The following is a 21885-nucleotide window of genomic DNA, read 5'->3' as shown; positions in this document are numbered from 1 at the left end:
GACCCTCGTAGCTGCTGCCCACTTATTTCAAAATCCCCTCCATTGTTTCTCAGTGACCAATTTTCTTTCCTATGGTTAGAAAGTAGCTCAGGCCTTAACCCATTTCCTCCGGCATCTCTAAGTTAATTAGGTGAGACTGGGATCACACATTTCAGAATTAGAATAATATTTACCAAGCACCCTGGAGAGAAGGGAATGGAAGATGGAGAGGAGCAAGAGCAGGGAGGGAGGGCACAGGGCTGGGGGTCAGGGCGTGTGCGTGTGACGGGGGGTCCCAGCAGAGGGCAGCTGTCTGGGCATTCGAGCTGCCTGACCTGTTGGCAGAGGGCACTTGGCGAGGACCCATCTTGGAGCTCGAGGACCAGCAGGCAGGAAAGCCCACTGGGTGGGTGGGTGCCGGGAGCATTTCCCTGCCTCCCACGCTCCTCGCACATGGCAGGGCCCTCCCCCCACCCGGACAGCCCCAGAGAGGCCTCCTGCAGGCCAGCTCTCCCGTCGGCCCTGCTGCCCTCCGGCCATCGGAGCCCCTTCCTGGGAGAGAAGGCACTGCGCGTTTCCAGCGTGGATTTGTTCTGTCCTCGCGTGACCCAGGACTGAAGGAGATACCCAGCTGTGCCCCAACAATGAGAAACGCACCTTTCAGGAACTTGGGAATCTTGACGTCCAGAGTTCTCAAAACAAGTTTTATTCTTGTGTTGTATGTGCTGTGTGCTTGGAGGCAACCGGCTATGATCTCAGCAATGGTTTTACTGTGCCTGTCTCAAAGTGAATCTATGCAGAACATGTATCACGGGATGGGACAGCCAATGGCTTTACTGCACTGTTAGGTGATGGCACCCAGACCGTGTCTGTGCTTAATTACCCAACCAAAGAGATCTAAAGTGTGAATTACCTGTTGTACTGTAACGGGTTTCTGCCTGGACAATTAAGTGTTTTATTTGTTTTCTGCAATGATGTGAACTTTTTTCCTCTGTGCTGACTGAACTTCATATTTATCCATTAAAGAAACAACTGACTCTTGAGTGGAGCAGGTGGGGCTCAGTGGTTGAGCACACGCCTCACATGCATGACATCTTGGGTTCAATCCCTGGGACTGCCTGAAAAAACAAAACAAACAAAAAATGAAAACTTACCCTTCAGCCAGCAAGCTCGGTATCCACAGGAATGATGGTCGTAGAAAAGGGCAGTCCGGGTGGAGCCCAGAATTTCCCCCTTTCAGGCCTCAGAGCTCCGGGACTGCTGAAAATCTCTTCTCTGCTCCCTCCCCCTCCGGGGCCAAGGTGCCCAGAGCACATCTTCTCTGGAACCACCTTTTAAACTGTTAATGGAGACAAAGGTGAGGCTCCAAGGAAAACCCCCCAAAGGCAGGGATGGGAATGTTGTCTTCACTCCTTACTTGACCTAACAGTCACCGAGGGCCCGTCTGGGCCGGGTAAGGTGCCAAGGCCTCGAGGATGCAGCCCTGGCCAGGAGAGCCCAGCACCCATCTTGAGGGGTGTTCATTTTAGTGTCTCCAGCCTCACCGTGTCCCCCAGAGCCCAGCCCAGGGGCCGATCTCTGGACCTATTGGTTGAAATGTGGGGATTGCCCTGAGAATTAATTAAATCTCCTTTCACCTCATGCTGTGTAGAAGTAGAGCAGGTGTGCTCAGCCTGGGCTCTGTTGACATGTGGGGCCGATGACTCTTTGCTTTGGGGTTTGCTCCCCATTCATAACAACCAAAAATGTCCCCGGGCTTTGTCACATGTCCCCTGGAGGGCACAGCAGCTGGGATGAGCACCACGGATCTAGGGCCAGGCTTGGTCTCCCACAGGCAGTGAATTTAACTGCAGGGCTCCATTCTCCTGTGTAGGTACTAGAGACGAGATGTAAGAGCCTTCATAAGAAATTAGGAAGCAAGACTAGGGAATAGAACTTACTTTTAAAAATAATAGATTTATTGAAATCTAATTCATGTATCATAAAATTCACTCCTAAATTTTAAAGTCTACAATTCAGTGATTTTTACATATTCAGAGAGCAACCATCACCACTATCTAATTTTAGAACATTTGTCATCTTCCCAAACAGAAACCCCACGCCCACTGGCAGTCTTTCTCTTTGCCATCTCTGGTGACCACTAATATACTTCCATTTGACTTTTTCATGTTGAGTTGTAAGAGTTCTTTATATATTCTGAATACAGTTCCCTTAACAGAGGTGTGAAATGCAAATACTTTCTCACCTGTGGGTTTTTTTTTTTACTTCCTTAATGATATCTTTGAAATACAAGTTTTTAAATTTTGATCTAGTCCAATTAATCTATTTTTACTTTTGTGACTTGCTTTTGGTGTCCTTTTTAAGAAACCACTGTTTAATTCAAGGTCACAAAAATTTACTGCTATGTTTTCTTTTAAAAGTTTTTATAGTTTTAGCACTTACATTTGGGTCTGTGATCTGTTTTCAGCTAATTTTTGGGTGGTGAGTTGGGCATTCAACTTGATTCTTTTGCATGTGTCTAGCTCATTGTCCCAGCACCATTTGTTGACAAGACGAGTCTTTCCCTAGTGAATTGTCTTGACACCCTTGTCAAAAGTCAGTTGACCGTCTATTCCATTGATCTATATGTCTACGATAACTTTTGACTCACTGTTTTTCTTATCACAAAAGAGCGGTAGAAAAGAGTCTTTGATAACTAGACAGGGGAAGGAATCAAGGTAACTTGCTTGGATGTGCAATAAAATATATAAATAATAAAATTATCAAATTTCAGAATTAAAAAAATTTTAGAATTAGAAGGAATCTTAGGAGTCATCTAGTTTAAACCCCACCCCCCCCTTTTTTTAAAGATTTATTTTATTTATTTCTCTCCCTCCCCCCCGCCCGTTGTCTGCTCTCTGTGTCTATTTGCTGTGTGTTCTTCTGCATCCGCTTGCATTGTCAGGCAGCACCAGAAAACTGACTCTTTTTTGTTGCATCATCTTGCTGCGTCAGCTCTCCATGTGTGCAACGCCACTCCTGGGTGAGGTGTACTTTTTTTTTTTCACGCAGGGTGGCTCTCCTTGAAGGGTGCACTCCTTGCGCGTGGGGCTCCCCTATGCAGGGGTGCCCCTGCATGGCACAACACTCCTTGCATGCGGCAGCACTGTGCATGGGCCTGCTCCACACTGGTCAGGAGGCCCTGGGGATCGAACTCTGGACCCTCCATATGGTAGGCGGATGCTCTATCAGTTGAGCCATGTCCTCTTCCCCCCACCCCCTTTTTCCTGATGGAGGGGTGCAGATTAAATTTCCAAAGTTAACAAACATACCAAACCTGCCATGACTAGTCAGTGGCCGAACTGGAATTAGAGCCTTGATTTTCTAGGAGAATGTTCTTCTCAGGCTTTGAATCTCAAGTGTCTGGGCCTGGAGCTCAGGACTGCCATGGCCCCCTTTACCAACCAGGAAGACGCCGCCGTCTCCCCTTAGTCCACAGGAGTGAGTGGGGGCAGTGGCGTGTGTCTGCTCCTTCTTTGACAAGGCTGAGAGGAAAGCAAGCAGCGAGAGGAGAGCATTTGGAAAGTCTGAAATTGCTGTATAAATGCCACTAAATGATAAGATTGCCAGCTTGACGCTCTTCTCTTAGGAAGGTTCGGCAAGTCAGAGGCGGCGTAATGGACAGAGACAAATTGCTCGCCAATGCGTTTTGAACTGCTGCTTTCCAAGGGAGCAGGGGGCAGAGCCTTTGATTTCCAGTGTGACGCCTAGGGTCTAGGTGGGGCATGGTGCAGGGTCTCGGGATGGGGGTGGGGGGCAGGCTGGCTCGGGAGGCCTGAAGGATGAGGCCTGCTCATCCTTCAGAGTCACCCCTTGAGTAGACAGAAGAGCCCTTGTCCAGCGCATGCTGCAAAGGGATACAATCAGAGCCAGGTGACCCTGTGAGATCCAGAGGGAACCCGGCCTTGAAATTGCACCCACCGGGTAGTGGTCTCCTTGTGGCTTGTCCATGCCCATCTTTGACTCCTCAATCCATCCCTGTGTCTTTGTTTCCCATTGAGAGTGGTTGCCTTATATGTCATGCCCAAAGAGGGTTTGAGATCCAGGGACAAGGCAATTGCCCCTAAATTGTGAGCCCCTAGATGGCTGGGATTGTGTCCTGAGTACCCCTCTTTGTCCCTGCAGTGACTGATGCATGCTGAGTACTCTAGAAATGCACCCTTCATTGTTGGAGCTAGGTGTTGAGTGAATAAACACTGTGTCTCTTGCAGAGGTGACCTTCTCTAGCTACAGAAGAGTCTCTGTGTGTCTCTCCTTCTCCCCGTGCAGTTTTTTCTCTGTGTTGGTAACTGCTCCCTTCTCTAATCTCCAGCGATATCCGCTGTCCACTCCATCCATGTGTTCTTGTTGATACTTGTCTTTGGATCTGTGTATCCTGTCTTTGTGGCTAAATCACACCTTTCTTTGATGGCAGGAACTGTGTGTCGTCCTTATCTGTGTCACCAGTATCTAGTACAAGCTCCTCAGTGTATAGTTTTTGATGGGTAGTCCCCTCCTCACCCCATCGGTATTAGTAATCTGCTGCCGCATTTGAGGCCAACTGGGTCAGCCTTTCACTGCTGTGACATTCCATTGGCCAGCTGCTGTCGATACCCAGCTACCATCGTGAGCAATGGGGGAGCTAGGATTTGGAAAGGGCTCGGAGTTCTTCAATGTGAAATGAATTAAAGAGAGGAAAGGAGCCATGATTGCAGCCTTATAGTGCATGTTCCCCAAGGCGTGAGCAACTCTACCCTGTGTTCTCAATGACACTAGCTCCTGGTGAAGCTCTGCCTTTTGAGGACTCAATGCCGTGTCTCCGACCTCTCCCCTCACTCCCTAAATCAAAGGGTGTGCAAAAGGAAGCCATCTCCCTTCATGGCTCCGCCCACCTGCCCAGCGAATCTCACTGTCTGATCTCCTCCTTGTTTAGGGCGCTGGCTGACATCTTAAGGCAACAAGGACCAATCCCCATAGCACACTGTGAAAGAGAAACTATCTCGGCTATCGATACCTCTCCCAAAGAGAACACACCAGTCAGATCGTCCTCCAAAAACCACTACACCCCCGTGCGCACAGCCAAACAGACAGCAGGTAAGTGAGAACAGACCACCTGAGTCTTTTCTGAAGCTGGTGAGGGGTTTCCATGAGGTTTCTGCCTGGGCAGGTGAGGGTTTCCCTTGTTGACAGACAGGCTTGTGAAAGAGCCTGGGTTCTGTCCCATTGGCGTGGGCTCAGAATGGGAGGCACTGCAGGCAGTCTGGGTGGAATGAGGGCAGATGACTTAGGGCATCTGTGATTGAGGGAGTGGCTGGGATAATTCTTTTCCCTAAAGGGAATCTTGAAGTAGCCATGGCAGACCATCCATTCACCCGCAGCTTAAGCTGCTAGGTATGTGAAAAGAAATGGCTGCACCCAGATAGAGAGCCTGCTCAACTATTGGAATCCCAAAGAGCACTTCCTGAGGGTAGTAGGAATTATATTTGTACTTTTAATGACCCTTTCCTATGCTTTAAAGATTCTCTGGATATATGATGAGTTGCTGTTTAATAACAATAGACCTTCTTCCTTTTTACTTAATCATCAATATAACCCTATGAAATAAACTGCTCAGGGCTTATTTTCATGACTTATGGATGAGTAAATGAAGCTCAAGGAAATTTAGTGGCTTGAAAATAGTCACTAAGATATTAATGATAATAAAAACTGCAGTAATGACAATAATAGCCTAACATTTATTGGGATGTTTCTCTGTGTGCCAAACATTATGCTGAACATTCTTTAGGTAATTTTTTATTACTTTTTACCATGATCTAAGTAGCTATATATTTTCCCCATTTCATATCAGGTACAGAGAGGTTAAATTAACTCTCCCAAGGTCACATGATTAGTAAGAGAAAAGCCAGGATTCAAACCAAAGAAGATAATGAATAGTTTCCAGGACTGGAAAACCCTAATATCCTTATCCAGTTGGAAACATGAATCTAAACTATCTGAGAGAATGGTCTTCTTTCAAATGCAGTTTGGGAAGTCATTTCTCATTGTGAATTTCACCAGCCAGTCAGTACACTGATCCCAGCCTCAAGCACAGCTTCTGTTTTGATGCTGGGATTGGAAATCTTCACATCTTTCACCTGACAGTTTTTCAAAGGATAGGTTATATAATCTGAACTAAACCTGCAATAAGGATATGTAACCACTAGGTGGCAGTGGGTTCATGCAACATTCAAATTGATAGCAAAGGTACGGCTGAAATCAGATTGATTTTCCATTCTTCTTTATTTTCTGAAGTTTATTAAGCTTTAAGTTGAAGGTTTGTCTTTAAGGTAATAGTCTTAAATTTTGAATCTCTGATAAAATCTAAGGACCTTATCCCTTGAAAATATGGACATATTCATCCAACATTTTTCATGTGATTGAAGGTGATTCATCAGTCCTCCCTCAAAGATAGAAATCACTGATTTAAAAGTAAAGGTGAGGAATATAGGCTTTGCAGTCAGACAGAACTGGTTCTAAATCCCAGGCCTGCCATTTACTACCTGTGACCTTGGGCAGTTGATTTAATCTCTCTAAGCCTCATTGTCTCCATTTGTGTTATTTTCATATAATAAACTTTATTTTTTTTTAAGTTTTAGATTTACAGAAAAGTTACATCGAAAGTATAAGGGATTCCCCCTGCATTTCTGTTCCCTCGTCTGTAAAACAAAGACACTGGATTAGTTTCCTTAGACCTCTAATGTTCTGTGATTGAACTTGTGAAATGTGTGCCTATATTTTTTTGAAGTAAGTTGAAATAGTTGGACTTTGGGGTGTTTAAATTCTTGGTCTTAATAATATATTGATTTATTTTTTGGCTTTTAATTAGAAGCTGCAAAATGAGATTAAGTTGCTTTGAAATCAGCAACTGTACCAGTCACCATTTTTCAGTGAGACAACTTCACTGACTTTGTCAATAAAGTACTGACTGTGATTTTAAATTTTCAGGATAAAAAAAATAAGTAAAGGTGAGGGATCTATCTTTACAAAAAGTCTAAGATGCATTTTCAGTCTTAGTATCATAGAACCGTAAAATGTAGGCAATGGAAATAATCTTAACAAAGACATCTGCTCCAGTGGCTATCTCCTTATCTGCACATTAGAAATTACCTGGGGAGGTCTTAAAAATGCTGATGCCTGGGCCTCACAAATTGGCCAGAATTTCTAGGGATGCATACTGGCTTCAGTATTTTTAAGTCTCCCCAAGGTGATTCTAGCATGCAACCAGGGTGAAGAACCATCCATCTAGTTGGATTCAGTGAGGACACTGAAAAGCTATGCCAGGAATTCTCAAACTTGGCTGCACTTTGGAATTACCTGGGGAGCTTTAAAATTTAATGATGCTTGGGTCCCACCCCTATTGACTGGGATTTAATTGATGATGAGTATAGCCTGGGCATGGGCAGTGTTTAAAGTTTTCCAGATGATTCTAATGTGGAGCAAAGTTTGACAATCAAGGGGCTGTAGAAATTGTATAAGAAGGTACAGGCCCATCAGAATTAATCCTTTATTTAATCTATCATTTTAAAATATAATCTTGGTATGATTGCTAGCTTTGAGTGGAGTAGTTTCATTTGGCTGGAAATCCATGGTTTAGAATCAGGCTCTTCTAGAGCCTCATATGCCACTCTAGAACTTCAGTCCCATTACCCCCCCCCCCCCCCAGGAGTTTATCCTTACCACTGTCTGCTCTAGTTTTCTCTGCCTGGTTCCTAGGAGAACTAGTTCCCCGCCTCCGAATTCAGGCTAATTAAGTGGTCAGTGTTGCTCTGCCCTTAAGTTCCCTTCAGGGGGCAGGAAGATCAGTCATTCTTCTGGTTTCTCTAGACATCCTTTCTTCTAGTGAGCTGAGAAGGAAAGCTTATAGTTATACACTTCATTTCTGTGTTTCAAGAATCCTTCCCTGTATTTCTCACATTGAAAATCTCCACTTTCCTTTTAGGGTGGGAATTGTCTCCCTGGCCCAGAAAACACTCTCATTGGTGAACTCTTAAATTTAAAAGCAATTTTGTAACAAACTGCAACTTCTACAAGCTTACAACAGACAACTGCTTTTTCAGATAGCTGCTATCTTTTACCACAGAATATTGCCATTTGAACAGAGGTTTAAACAGAACTTTGAAAAAAGTTAAAAAGACCAAAATGAAGATTGTGATTTTTGCCAGTCATCAAATTGACAAACCACCGATTGTCAGAGTATGGTGGCAAGAGTCTTTCAGGGCAGGGGTTCTTAACTAGGGATCCGTGAGCTTGAACTGAAATTGAGAAAAACATTATTCTTGAGGGGCTGTGTTGCTGCGGGTGTGATGTATTTATTAAATAATACATCGTATAGTGTGGGCTTAGGAAGGGGTCTGTGGTTTTCACCTGACTGGCAGAGGGGTCTGTGGAACAAAACAGGTTAAGAACCCCTGTTTCAGGGGGACATAGGAAAATATTCTGAAATTTTAGAAGGCATCGAAGCATAGTGTCTGGCTACTCAAAATTTGGTCATGGACCGGTAGCATCAGTATCTCCTCCGATTTTGTTAGACATGCAGACTCTCAGGCTCTTCCTCACCTGCTGAGTAGAAATCTATGTTTTAGTGACATCCCTTAGTAAGTTTTGAGAATCCCTGGAAAAGCACAGGCTCTGAAATAAAGCCCCCCTCAGTCTGTTTTCTGTCCCGATCACTAAGTTGCTTTGTCTTTTTGAGTTTCCTCATTTGTCACAGAGGCTTTTAGGACCAGCCACCTACAGCTGTTTTAAAGCTATAGTGAGTTAAAGAGAGCACTTAAAATAGATCCCAACACGTAGCAAACACTCCGTATTAGCCATATCCGTGCTATGGAAGAATCATGGCAAAAGAATTAAGTAAATGAGAGACACAAAGGCATTGCTTTGGGGTCCTTAGACCAGGCAGAGTCTGTGGGGTTGAGTCTGGCTTGAAAGTCCCTTAACCCAAGCCTTTCTATGATTGACCCCTGCCTGTGGCGTGTCCTCTGGAGACTGAAAGTGGTATGTGGGACTCAGTCAGCATTTCGGACATTGAAAGTGCTTACTGGTTTAGTGTGGAAAGTAAAGTGAGGATCATGCCATAATAATAATACAAACAATAACAAAAGTAACACACAGGTTTTCTGAGCACCTACTTTGTGCCAAGTGCTCCAGTACACTTTCTTTATAATAGAGAGTAGATCCTGTAACATTTCTTAGGTTGGGGTGCTCTTAATCCCACATCAGCAGAAGAATCCTCTTCTCTTCTATATGAGCCTTTTATCCTAACTCTTCCAAGAAGCTCTTTCCCAACTTTGCAGGGAGCTCCATAATGGGCTCTTTCTTTGGATGTAGAAAACCAGTGGAGCCCACCTCCATCCTCTGAGATCTGGCTGCCTGTAGACTCTCATACTTAAAGTGTGATCTACACACCAAGGATAGCTACATCCCTTGGAAACTTGTTAGAAATGCAGAATCTCAGGCCATTCTGCAGACCTGATGAATCCATTTAACAAGATCCTCACATTCAAGCTGTACATTTGTATGCACATTCAAGTTGAAGAAAACTGTTCTAGCACAGTGATTCTCAGCCTTGGCTGCATATTAGAATTGTCTGGAGAATTCTGAAAATCCTAGCACCAATTCTCCACTCCTGAGATTCTGATTTAATTGGTGTGTGGTAGGACATAGGGTAGAACCTTAGCACTGGCATGTTAAAAAGCTTCCCATGTGATTCTCGTGTTCATTGAGCTTTGAGAGCCAAGGTTCTAGAGGGAGCCTGTCCAGTGAGGAAAACATCCTTTGAAGACTGTAGCGCTTCGGTTCACACAAGACTGGTGAGGTTGAGCCTGCTTGGTCCTGGTTAGTGAGCTGAGTGGATAAGTCTTCCCCATGGCAGGTGGGAGTGGAAGGGAGGGGAGTGCTTGGGCTCATCTGAGAGTGGAGAGGGGGGGTCATTTTATATTTGTGAATGGGGACACCTGGGCAGAAGCAAGTGCAAGTAGAAATATCAGAATTGGTTGGAGGACCAAGCAAAGCCAAGCATCTGGAGATGGGGGAGGTCCCCAGAGCTCAGGATCTCAGAGGCTTTCTGTGGATTTGGTATCCATGGATGGGAAGAATGGAGACCTAGGATGCTTCCCTGGCCTGACCCATTCCTCAAGAGCCTGACTTGGGGTAGCTGGGGAGAGTGGGGTACCCCTATGCCAGTTGCAATGAGATCATGTGTTAGGGTTCCAGATGTTTGAGAGAAAACTTCCCATTGTCAAGAGTGGGATCAGATGGAGGAAATAAATACTTATGCCCCATCTGTATACTACTGTGAGATGAGTAAATGTGGAATCAGTCGTCCTGCTTTTTGTCAAAGCCATGCACTTTCATGGCAAACTAACAGAGCTGAGGGAGGTGAATCTTTACGCCTCACAGAGACCAGAATGAAGACTAGACAGCCAAAGGAGGTGGGCTTTGCCACAGCCCTGGTGGCCTGGCCCAACGTGTCCCTCTCTCCTCAATTCCTACTACTTTTTGCTTCCCTTCCTGGGCTCTGCTGGCCTTCTGACCATTTCTCCAACATGTCACGCATATTCTTGTATTTTCCCTTTCTCTTCCTGTGGCCAGAACTATTCTGCCATCAGATATTTGCGTTGTGAAATGTGGTGCTCAAACATCACCAGTTATACTCTCTAACATTGAATGTTTGTTGATTCGTTTGTTTAAATTCTCTTCCCTGTCAGAACGCTGGCTCCAGGTAGGCAGGGGTTTTGTCTATTTAGTCACTGTGGTATCCTCAGAGCTGAGGGCATTGCCTGGAATATTATAGTTACCAATAGCCATTTATCCAGGGAATGAATGAGTGAGTGAGTAAATGATGACATCCAAGCTTTACTTAAATGGACGTGGGGGCCAAAGCATAGATGTTTGTTATGTAGCCACATACCAAAGAACTCCCATCAAAACTATATGTCCCTTCCACATCTGTCTTTGTAAAATGATGGTGTCTCTCAGTCACTTGGTTGACTGGTCCTTGGGGGTGGGGTCGACCTCCAAGGGCCTGGCTTCCCAGTGCCCAGACCTCTCCAGTGCTCCAGTGCCCTTGTCTTCCTGACTGGGGCTGACCCAGGATGCTGCAGCTCAGCATAGCCAGAGGTCAGGAGCTTCATTTCCCTTGGCTGGGCCCTGCCCACTCTGCTCACCCTGCTGAGAAAGACTCCTTTGTGGAGGCCTTGGAAGCCCAGCTGGTGCCCAAGTTTAGGGCTGCCAGTGAAATAAAGCAACCTGGACCATGGGCATAAACTCCGGGAAACTTCTGGTCTACCTCAGCTTCTCATGGGAAATGGGACTTTGCTCATGTAAATCATTCCCAACAGAACAGAACCATCTTGCTCTGGAGGAAGCTAAGAATGATAGCCTTTATAAGGTTTTAGAGCTCTGCGGGGATGTGAGATCAGCTGGCCCAACTCTACTTGGCCAGTGAGGAAAAACAGAGTTCATCTCGGTGGGAGGTAGAGAGTAGGGGCCTGTGTTTGAGTTGAAAGTGTGATCTGTGCAATCAGACAGATCTGGGTGTGAATTCTGACCCCTTATAAGATCCTTACAAGTGAAGGATCTTGACTAAGTCACTTATCAGCTGTTTCAATTCCATTCCTTGTTTATAAAGTAGGAACGCTTGTAGTACCTCCTTCAAAGGCCATTGAAAGGATTGGGTGACATACTGAATGTATTTTAAGTGCTTGACCCTGGCTTGGCTCAGAGTGAATGATCAGTACCCATGTTCATTGTCATCGGCATCATGCCTGTCATCTCTGTTAACATCTCGATCTTCTCCATCTTTCTCTACTTATTTTTTCTCCCCTTCCTTCTTCTTGCTAACTGCTTCCTAGATCCATTTTCATGGTTTCTCAGATTCTATTGGTCCATCTCTCACCCTGGAAGGTCTTCTGCAGTGATGGATTCTCAGCTCCTCCATTAAAATATGTTATTCGACTGTGATCCAGTCTTTCCACTCTGGTACCTTCTTGACCATTTCCTGACACCCCACCCCCACCCCAAGTTTTCTCTTGATGATCATTTCTTTCTAAACCAGTGCTTGTTGTTTGGAACATGTTCAGCAGACTCTATCAATGGCCTTTCCCAAGTGGAGCCTTATTGTGTTTTGTCCTAATAACCTATTGCCTCATTGCCTCTGTCCCTTGCCCTTGTTCTCCCAAGCATTGGTTGCCCTTGGCACCACGGTCAGCAATGGGGTCCTTGGGCTCCATTCAACACTGGCCCCTGCAGGTCTATCTCAGTGAATGACCTAGACTGGACAAGAAGGCTGACTCTTTGACAATTGCCTCTTTGCAGAGTCCAGAAACCCCAGGAAGTTCACTGAATTGAGGCTGGTGGTTGAGACATCAGTCATGCCTTATTTCAGGACTGACATTAATTGGTGCCTATAATATCATTGATATAAAGTACGAGGCACCATTATGTGTGTCTTACATGCATTATTTAATTTAATCAGAAAAGTCCTAGGATTCAGAGTCATTGTTATTCCCCTTATCAAGAGAGAAAATTGAGAATGGAGAGATTAGGGAACTTGCCCAAGGTAACTTATGCCGTCCTTGCTAGAATCAGGATTCAATTGTAAGCCTCGGCTTTGAACCACTGTTCTTCCGAGTCTTTCTCAAGACACAAATTTCTTGTATTTTATTACTCCACATTAAACTTAGACAGTAGGTTATCATTTATCTCAGCTTTACAAGGAGCTTGCATTATATTTAACCCAAGCTTTAAAAAATGGAAGCATTTTCACCCTGAAGCATCTAAAGCTGATTTTTGGGGGGCATTAGGTTAAAATACAATACCTTTCACTCTGTCTTCCCAAGTCATTTAAACTGAACTTATTCTGTACCAGATGCTGTGTTGGGTCCTGGGGTTACACACCTGGAACCCTAGTGCTCCCTTACCTCCGAAGAAGAGTTAACTAGTGTGTGTACATCCTTGTATGGGTGCAGTGGAAGAAGAGGGAGAGCAAAGCTCCCTGGAGGCACTGATACTGGAGAAGTGGGAGAGCAGAGCTCCCCTGGAGGCACTGATACTGGAGAGGAGCTTGAAGAATGCCCAGGGCTTCAAAAGGCTGGAACAGATGGGTAGAGCAATGTGCACAAAAGAGCAGGCAGCCTTGCCCAAATCATTAAGGCAGCAAAATCTGGAAGGAGCATTCTATAAGGCAGATAGTCTCATGTCTGCAATGCATAGATGTACTAAATGACCTGCACATTGCAGAGCTCTGTGGCTTCTAGGGTCAGCTTTTTACAGAATTTTTTTTTTTTTCATTTCCTTTCTTATAGTCAGCTAACCCCTTTTACTGACAGCGGCATATCCATTCCCCTTTCTAATTTATGGCTTTTAATCTAGTCTGAACAAGCAGTTAACCAAGCTTACTAAGCCTGTGTGGTAAGTTAAGAGACAATAGGCTCTGACTGCTTTCTCATGGGAAGTGCCTGCATTTTAGCCCATTCTTTTTTCATTACTTTTGGTTGTTCAGGTCTTCTCTTTTTTAGCCTTCCACTGGGGGATTTTTGGTTGAGGAATTTCCAGACAAAGGAGACCTTTCCGTGGTCTATTCCAGGGTCTTTCTACATTTGTATTCTCATTTTCACCCACTGACTGAAGCCTTTCAATGGAACCCATGCGTTTCACCAGGAAATAAAGGCAGTTGAGGTGGTGGTAAAGAGACTGACAGACACAGACTGTAGAGCCAGACTTGATTGAATCCAGACCCTGCCTTGATTTCCCCATCTGTAAAATGCAACCATTAGAAGTACATCTTTCCTACAGCTGTTGTGGGCTGTCTTAGTTTGCCAGAGACGCTATGACAAATACTACACAATGGGTTGGCTTCACAACAGGAATTTATCGGCTCACAGTTGGTAGACTAGAAGTCCACAGTCAAGCTGCAGGACAGGCGATGCGGTTTCCTTAAATTATGCAGCGTCCTGGTGTTGGCTCACTGCAAAGCGTGGCGTTCCCTGATTTACCTGTCTCACTCCCATGGCATGGCAATCTCCATCTCTCTCCTTGTTTCTGCTCTTTTTCCCATGAAATTCTCCCTTCTGGCTCCTCCAGGGGACTTGTCCTTATAAAGCTTCTATTAATCCGGTTTAAGACCCACCCATATACAGTTGGCCACACCTTTACTAATAGATCATCTAAAGGTCCTGTTTACAAATAAATTCACACTTACAGGGATGGATTAAGATTAAGATCTTTCTTGGGGTGCATGATTCACTCTACCACTTGGGGATTATATGAGCTTTTAATAAAGCGGCCAGAGCAGCTCTTGACACAGGGGGAGCCCTGTTTTAAGTCTATCATGCCCACCATGTTGGTCTCTAGCCATATGAGACTGTTGACGGTAGAGTAAGTGTTTCAGAGATTTCCCAGATTTTGCGGACTGGTATGAAATAAGGAATATAAAGTATCTCTCTGTTTTTTTAGTATTGATTGCATGTCAAGTTGATAATATTTGAGATATATTGAGTTAAACAAAATATATTATTAAAATTAATTTCACTTGTTCCTTTTTACTTTTTTAATGTGGTTAATAAAAATAAAAAAGCCCACACCTGTGACCCACGTGGTATTTCCCTTGGACAGCTCTGACTGAAATGTTAGCGATACTTATTGAGTAGCTACTGTGTGCCCGATGTCCAGCTTTCAGTAGCGAACAGAACAAAGGCTCTCCCTTCCTCATGGAGAGGACATCGTATTGGGGGAGACAGAAAGTGATCAAGTACATGGAACCACTGCAAGTTCAGGACAGTCAGATAGTGTGCTGTCGAAGCCCCGGGGAGAGGGAGCCGCTGCTGACTGCGTGGCATCTGATTGATGAGGAAGAGCCAGTCTCAGGGAGATGTGGAGGAAGGACAGAGGAAACAGCAAGTGCCAAGTCCCTGGGGGCAGGAGCGCACCTGGTGTGTTCAAGGAAAAGCAGACATGGCATGGAACGTAGCGGACGAAGGAACTGGCAGTGCCTGGTGAGGACAGAGGCGTGGACACAGGTCAGGCCTGCAGAGTCTGGAGGATGCCTAAGGACTGTGGGTTTTATTTAACTCTGATGATTGGGTTTCCACTTGGAAGCGATTACTCTGGTCGGTGAAGAGGGGAAACAGGCTCTGCGGGGGAGGCAGCCAACCAGGGAGCATTTCTAACAGCAAGATGGGGTGTGTTAGTCAGGGTTCTCTAGGGAAGCAGAATCAACAAGAGATATCTGTCAATAGTATGTGATTTTATAAGAGTCTCTCACGTGACTGTGGGGAGGCACAAGTCCAGGTTCCACAGACAGGCTGCAACCAGGGGCTCCAGTCAAAGTCCGATGAAGGTTCTTGACTAGTTTTGGGAGACGGTGGCTGTCCAAAGACAAGATGGGAAATTCTCACTCAATGCTGGAATCACTTCCTCTTTTAAGACATTCAGCTGATTGGGCTAAGCATCACTCATTGCTGATGGCAATCTCCCTGATTGATGTAATTATAGCCAGCTATCTATGATTTGCCACTGCAGTAAAGTCAATGGTGACTAAAGTCCATAAATGCCCTTGTATTGCAGTTAGCCCAGTGCTTGCTTGACCAAACAAGTGGGCACAAGTACCTGGCTGAGATGACAGATTAGCCTGACCATCACATGGGGTGATGGGAAGACTTTCCCTGACTTTATTCTCCACCTGTTGACACTCCCATAAAGAAGGAAGGCAATGCAAGGAAGAACCTATAGGTTTCATGGCAGGTAACCCGCGGTTTCTACCCTGCGCAGTGCCAATAGCCTGCTCGAGCTTGGTCTAGTGCTCTTAACCAGAGGTTGGCAAACTTCCGGAAAGGGCCAGATGGCATGTGCTTTAGGTTGTGCAGGTCCTACGGGATCTGCTATAACAATTTAACTCTGCCATTGTAGCCCCAAAGCAGCCATCAGTGGCGCAGAAACAACAAAGCATGGACGTGTGCTGGGAAAGCTTTATTTACAAAAACAGGCAGCAGTGAGGCTGTGGTTTGCCCACACCTGCTGTTAACGTCTCTTCGAAACCCACAGCCCCCTTCCACGTGAACAGGGGCGCATCCCTCATCAGGAGGCCGCAGGCGTTGAGCCGATAGGGAGTGTGAGCTCTGACGCCCGGACGCTTCTGCTGCCCTTTCCCCTCCTCGCTGGGCTGAGGCTGGCCAGGGTGCTGCTTGGCCCGGTTTTATAGCCAGCCCCATGCCAGGCCTACAGAAGGCTGATGCATGAAATCGGAGCCTCCAGGGTGTGCCCGGGACCTCGGGGCCTCTTCCCACTGAGCGGTTTTACCCATTATGCGGGTGATGATGTAAAAGCGTGCTTGTCAGAGCGACATACTCATCCCTTGCATTGACTTGTGACCTGGAGGGGGGGGCCGGTACTCTCTGGACGACGGCAGGCCCAGGAGTCAGATCGTGCAGACATTGACCCGACAGGACACGTTCACCTGCTGCTGTTCCAGGTGTGCCCTGCCACCTGCACCTGTGATCCCATTCATTTCTGGGTCCTCCCTTGCTTCCTTGACGTACGCCACACACACCCCCTTCCGGGAGCTTTCTCTTTCCCAGATCTGCTAACTCTGTTCCTCCGACATTCAAGTGTGCTCTTCTCCCCTGGCTTAAAATAAAAGGACGGGCCGTCCTTCAACTTCACAGCCTTCCACCCCGGCCCCTGACACCTGCTGCCTCTGCAGCCCCGGCTGGCTGCCGCCTGCCCATTTGCTCCCCTGCCCTGCACACTCCTTCATGCAGCCTGGGGTCGGGGGGGAGTGGGGCTCCAGAGCAGGCTCCTGCTTGGCTCTGCCGCTGGAGCCCCACTCGCCCCTGCCTTGAACTCGACGCTCCAGCCAGCCTCAGACTTCACGCCGGTGCTCCGCTCTTTGCTTTTTCCAGAGTATCCTCCCTTTCTCCACTCTCGGCTCAGCCTCACCTGTTTCTCGGAAGCTCTTGCTTCCTTGGGGAATTCCCTCGCCTCCCCGTGGGGTTTAGCCCCTGCTCTGGCTTTCCAACAGCCCCTTGTGCCCCCATCATCGCCGAGAGGTGGGCCGGTGGGCTGGTCACTCAGGCCGGCTGAGTTAAAAGCCCAGCGCTGCCTCTCAGGTGGGTTCCTGATCGACTCGCTTAACGTCTGCAGGCCTCAGTTTCCTGATCTGTAAACCGGGGGTGATGGACACCTCCCGCCTGAGAGAGAATCAAGCGAGTTAATGACCTCTCTGTTCCCCCGTCCCTCTGTCCAGCTCACCCCCTGGGCCCCTGCACCTAGCTTAGGGCTCACCTTTGCCCACTCTCCGGTAAAGATTAGCCAAGTGCATGGCAGATTGAAAATCCCCCGTGGTAAGGATTGGCTCGTGCCCCCCAAAAAGACACGTTCACGCCCTACCCCCATGTCTGAAGATGCTATTAGTTAACATTGGATTAGGGTGGGCCGTCAGGCAATAGGACTGGTGTCTAAAAGGAGAGGACAATTGGACAGAGAGAGACCGACGGCCATGTGCCGGAGGCGGAACGCTATGGCTGGCCGGCAGGCCACCGCCAGGGTCCTCCAGAGGTCATGGGAGCTCGGGCCAGCGACCCCTGGATCTGGGCTTCTGGGCTCCAGAACAGGGCGGCAGGAAATCCCTGTAGTTTTAAGCACACAGTTGGTGGTACTTGGTTACAATAGTCCTTGCAATTCAAGACACCGGGTTTTTGGGTCAGGAGACGCAGTCGAATAAGTCCTGGACGGGCCGTGCGAGAGAGGCTTGGGGGTCTGGTTGACTCTGGGTCCGGTGAGAGAGTCAATAGCTCTGGAAACAAACGTTAGAGACCGCACTCAAAGTATCCTTGAATCCAGTCCTGGGAGGCGACATCCTGCTCTTCCCGGGGCCCATGGGAGGGCACGTGGGTTCCAGGCACCCCACCCTCCGTGTGTGCCACGGGGGGCCACGCAGCTACTGGGAAACCCGAAACCCAGTGCTTTAAATAATATTAGCAACTGACCATTCCACGATGTGACTGAGATGCACCTCATAGCGCCCCTCTAAAGCAGCCATTATGATCGTGCCCGTTTCACAGATGAGGAAACTGAGGCTGGGAGCTTCAGACTATTGTCCAGACACAGCCAGAAGGGGCAGTCTGTGCTCTAGACGCGGTCAGTGAGGTCAACGTGAGCCGAGGACAAGCAGGCACCGGCAGCCCCCAGCGGCCGTGGGGGACACAGCCCTGCCCAGTGGGTCTACCTTGCCCCTGCTTTCTCTGGCGTGTAGACCTGGGGCAGGGGCTGGACGTGGCCGGCAGGTGTTTGCTCAGCCTGAGGCCAGGGGCTGTCCGTGCAGAGCCCCCAGCTCCAGAGCAGCCCTCCTTGCCCAGAGTGAGCTGCTCTCCCAGGAGGTACCGAAGCAGGCTGGGGCGAGCCGGCCAAGCATTCCCATCCTGAGGGCAGGCTGTCCCGGCCGTTTCCCAGGCCCTCCCTTTCGAGCGAGCGTTTGTGCTAGCCACTGTTCTCAGAACCTTCCCGGCTCTTTTAGCAGCTGCGCTTCGTCGCCTTTTTTGGGGGGGATTCTCGGACCCCAGGGATCAAGAGCCGGGAAGCCAGACAGCCAAATTCCTGCTCCATTCTCAACGGAAGGCTTGTTGGGATTGGAAGAGCTCATTCCCACTTGAAGCTTTTATGCAGTTCGGGAAACGAGTGCCTGCCATTGGGATCCTGGGAGGGGATGCAGGAATGGCTTCCCCCAGCGCAGGACGGCCTCGGGGAGTGGTGCGTGCCGAAGCAGAACCTTCCAGAAGCTGAGACGTGCCTTTGCCCTGGACAACGGAGTCGTGCCGGCAGCTTCCTCCCCGGCTCTCCTGCGTGGCTTGGTGTGGCCCGGGAGCTGCCGGGGTTTGGCCGGCTTGACCCGCGTGGTGCCCCTCCCCTGGCCCTCCTCCTGGGGAAGCAGCCCCGGTTGCGGGGAGGGGGCGCTACAGACCCAGCCTGACCACACGTGGCTGCAGAGGGGAGGGCGAGTCACTGACCCCGCCACTAATGAACCCCCGCTCCCAAGAAGCCAAAAGCTTTAGAGACTGTTCTGGCTGTTACCAAAACGAGCTGCAGGGGAGAGGGCAAGCCAGAGCGTCGGGCACGGGGTTAGCATTCGCAATTACCTACGTGAGTTGGCAGCACTGCCAGGAATCGACATAGCCCGGTGCAGCGAGGACAAGAGCAAGAGGGCACTGGGGAAGGAAAACCAAGCGCTGCAAAGGACGAGGCAGGGTGGCCGGCCACTCCCCGGCCCTCGGGGATGCAGCGGGTGAGAGCTGCAGCGGGGCACGGCCTCCAGGCTCTCGGGGTGCAAGGCACCCGCGCAGGGCATCCGAGAGCGGGGAGGGGTCTTTCCCCCCGGGGCGCATTGGCCATTGTCTATAGAGTTAATGATGTTTAGGAGCCAGAGGCAGCCCAGGAGGAGCACGGGTCCCTCCCTAGCCTGATGGGAAGCACCGACTGTGTGCAGAGCCCTCCCTGAGGTCCCGTGGGAGCTACCAGAAGGCTACGCCGCAGTCCCCGGGGACTTCAACCAGGAGCCGAATGACAAGCCCAGACACCAAAACGGAAATCAGCAGTTCAGGGGCCACCCCGGAAGTCCAGGAGCATGTGATCCGAGGGCTCAGAGGGAGGTCAAGGTCCCCGGAAGGATGGGTGGGAATCAGCAGGGCGAGGAGGACGGCCCGGGGGTCTTCCCGGCAGGTGACCTGGGGTGACCAACAGCCCGGGGGCGGGGGGGACGCGAGGGACAAAGGTCTACGAAGGGAGACAGTGATGAATTTGTGTGGAGAGGTTGGTTGTGGCTTTTCTGTCAACAGACCGTGGTGATTAAAGAATTGGGCAAAAGGCCAGGAAGGAACTGGAACTCTGCGTCCTGTTGGAGAAGCGCCTTCTGAAAACATTTCCTTCTTTAAACACATGGGCTGCGTCCCTGGGCGGAAGGGGGCGGCGGTGGGAGGCCGGCGCCAGGCTGCGGGAGGGACCCGGGAGGAGGTGGGGGGGGGCCGCCTGGGTCGGTGGGGCTAAGGGTGTGGGCAGGGCCAAGGCTGGACCCTCCGAGGGGGCTTGGAGAGAAGCCATGTATGGGAGAGGGCTGGGGAGGCGCTGGGGGTGACCCACGGGGGCGGGGGGTGCTCCTTGGCCAGGCCTAGGGCAGAGGCGAGACGGCCTCCCAGATGGCAGGACTGGGGAAGGGGAGAGAGCTGCATGCCTGGGGGGGGGGGTTAGGGCAGGGCCGCGCAGGCCTGCCGGGGGCCCTGGCTTCCCTCCGGTGGGGTAAATGAACCACCACAGGGTTTGCAGCGGAGGGAGGACGTGGCCTGGCCTGTGTGTTAAGGAATTGCTCCCGCCGTCCTGTTGAATTTACCCCTGGAAGGGCAGAGGGAGAGGCAAGGAGAGGGGTAGAGGGTGGGAGCTGCTGCAGCCTCCAGGGCACAAGGAGTCCGAGGCCGGGCCAGGATGTCAGTGGTGGAGGACGCCAGAGAGGCTTAGACTGGGGCGTTGCTTTATTCTTCACTTCTCCTCTTGAAAAATTACAAACCAACGGACAGTTGGCAAGAAGGAGACAATGAACTCCTAAGTAACCTTCGCCAGTTAACGTTTTACCATAGTTGCCTCTTTCTCCCCTTCTCCTCCTCCTTTCTTGTTCCTCTTATTTCTAGTGATCCAAGTGAGAGTAAGTTGCGGATATCATCACCCTACTACTTTATCACGTATCGTCTAAGGTCAAGGATGTTCTCTTATATAACGGCAATACGGTTACCAGATTTATGAAATTTATCATCGTTGCAATACTATTATCTAACCCACAGTTTGGGATTTGTCTGATGATCGAATCGACAGCATTTGCTGATGGATGGCATGGAGCGGGAGAGGGGGAGGGAGGAGGCGAGGATGGCTCCACGGACTCTGGCCGCAGCAAATGGTTGGTGAGGATGGCCGGGTCAGTGCAAGGACCTGGGATGAGCAGCTGAGAGTCCTTCCCCAAAGCACAGGTAGGAGGGACTGAGTGCCGGCAGGTGAGCTGAGCTGGCATGCTGCTCTCCAGTGGATACTGGAGAACAATTACAAGGGAAGTCACAGAATCTGGGATTCTGTTCTCTCTCTCTCTCTCTCTCTCTCTCACACACACACACACACACACACACACAGATTTTCTCATCCAGGGATCTATACGTGAGTGCAGCCATAGGTATATTTTACCAAACTAAGTAAAACCAATGAGACCCATAAGAATGTAAGTGCCTCGAGGATGGACGCGTGTCTGCTTTGCTTTGTATTCACAGCATAGTGCATATTGCATAGCTGTCAGCACTTAGTAGACACTCAGTAACTTTCTTGAATGAATAGAAGGCAGAGTGAATGCTCTGACTTAATATATTAGGCACAGTGTAACAGTTATGATTAAGTATGCCTGAAGATGACAGAGTACTTGAAATAACAGTTGCTGATATAAAAGATATGCTTCCCCCCTCCCCCCTTTTGCTCTCCTGTAAAAAAATAAATCAATCCAGGGATGGTACAGTGTCAGGGACCCAGGTTCCTTCTATCTTGTTGCTCTGGTGTCCTCAGCTTGTGGCTTCCATGTTATGGTTCCATGATGGCTGCTCATGCTCATGCCATCGTGCCTGCATTCCTGCCAGCAGGAGAGAGAAGATGATGAAGAAGTTCCTCTTCCATTTATTTAAGGATGCTTGTTTGAAGTTGCCATAACACTCCCACTGACATCACATTAGCCAGATCATGTGTCCACCCCCAACTACTGGATTGCTGGGAAATGTCTTTATTTTGTGTGGCCATGTGACCAGTTTAACTACAGGAGAAGAATGTAATGTAATGTAA

The 21885-nt window shown here is 48.6% G+C and overlaps 1 protein-coding gene across 2 annotated transcripts in view; it reads left to right on the top strand.

The window, feature by feature from the left end:
* The window catches only part of SHISA6 (shisa family member 6), a 317465-nt gene that overhangs the window by 19507 nt on the left and 276073 nt on the right, over window positions 1-21885 (top strand). For both annotated transcript variants that reach the window (XM_058283469.1, XM_004483146.3), the window contains exon 2: window positions 4931-5091. In XM_058283469.1, the coding sequence (XP_058139452.1) occupies window positions 4931-5091 (161 nt within the window). The remainder of the gene's footprint in view (window positions 1-4930; window positions 5092-21885) is intronic.

The sequence above is a fragment of the Dasypus novemcinctus genome, chromosome 21, assembly GCF_030445035.2.
Source record: "Dasypus novemcinctus isolate mDasNov1 chromosome 21, mDasNov1.1.hap2, whole genome shotgun sequence".
NCBI lineage: Eukaryota > Metazoa > Chordata > Mammalia > Cingulata > Dasypodidae > Dasypus > Dasypus novemcinctus.
Note: the sequence above shows the minus strand (reverse complement) of the source record. Positions and strands in the feature narration are given on the sequence as shown.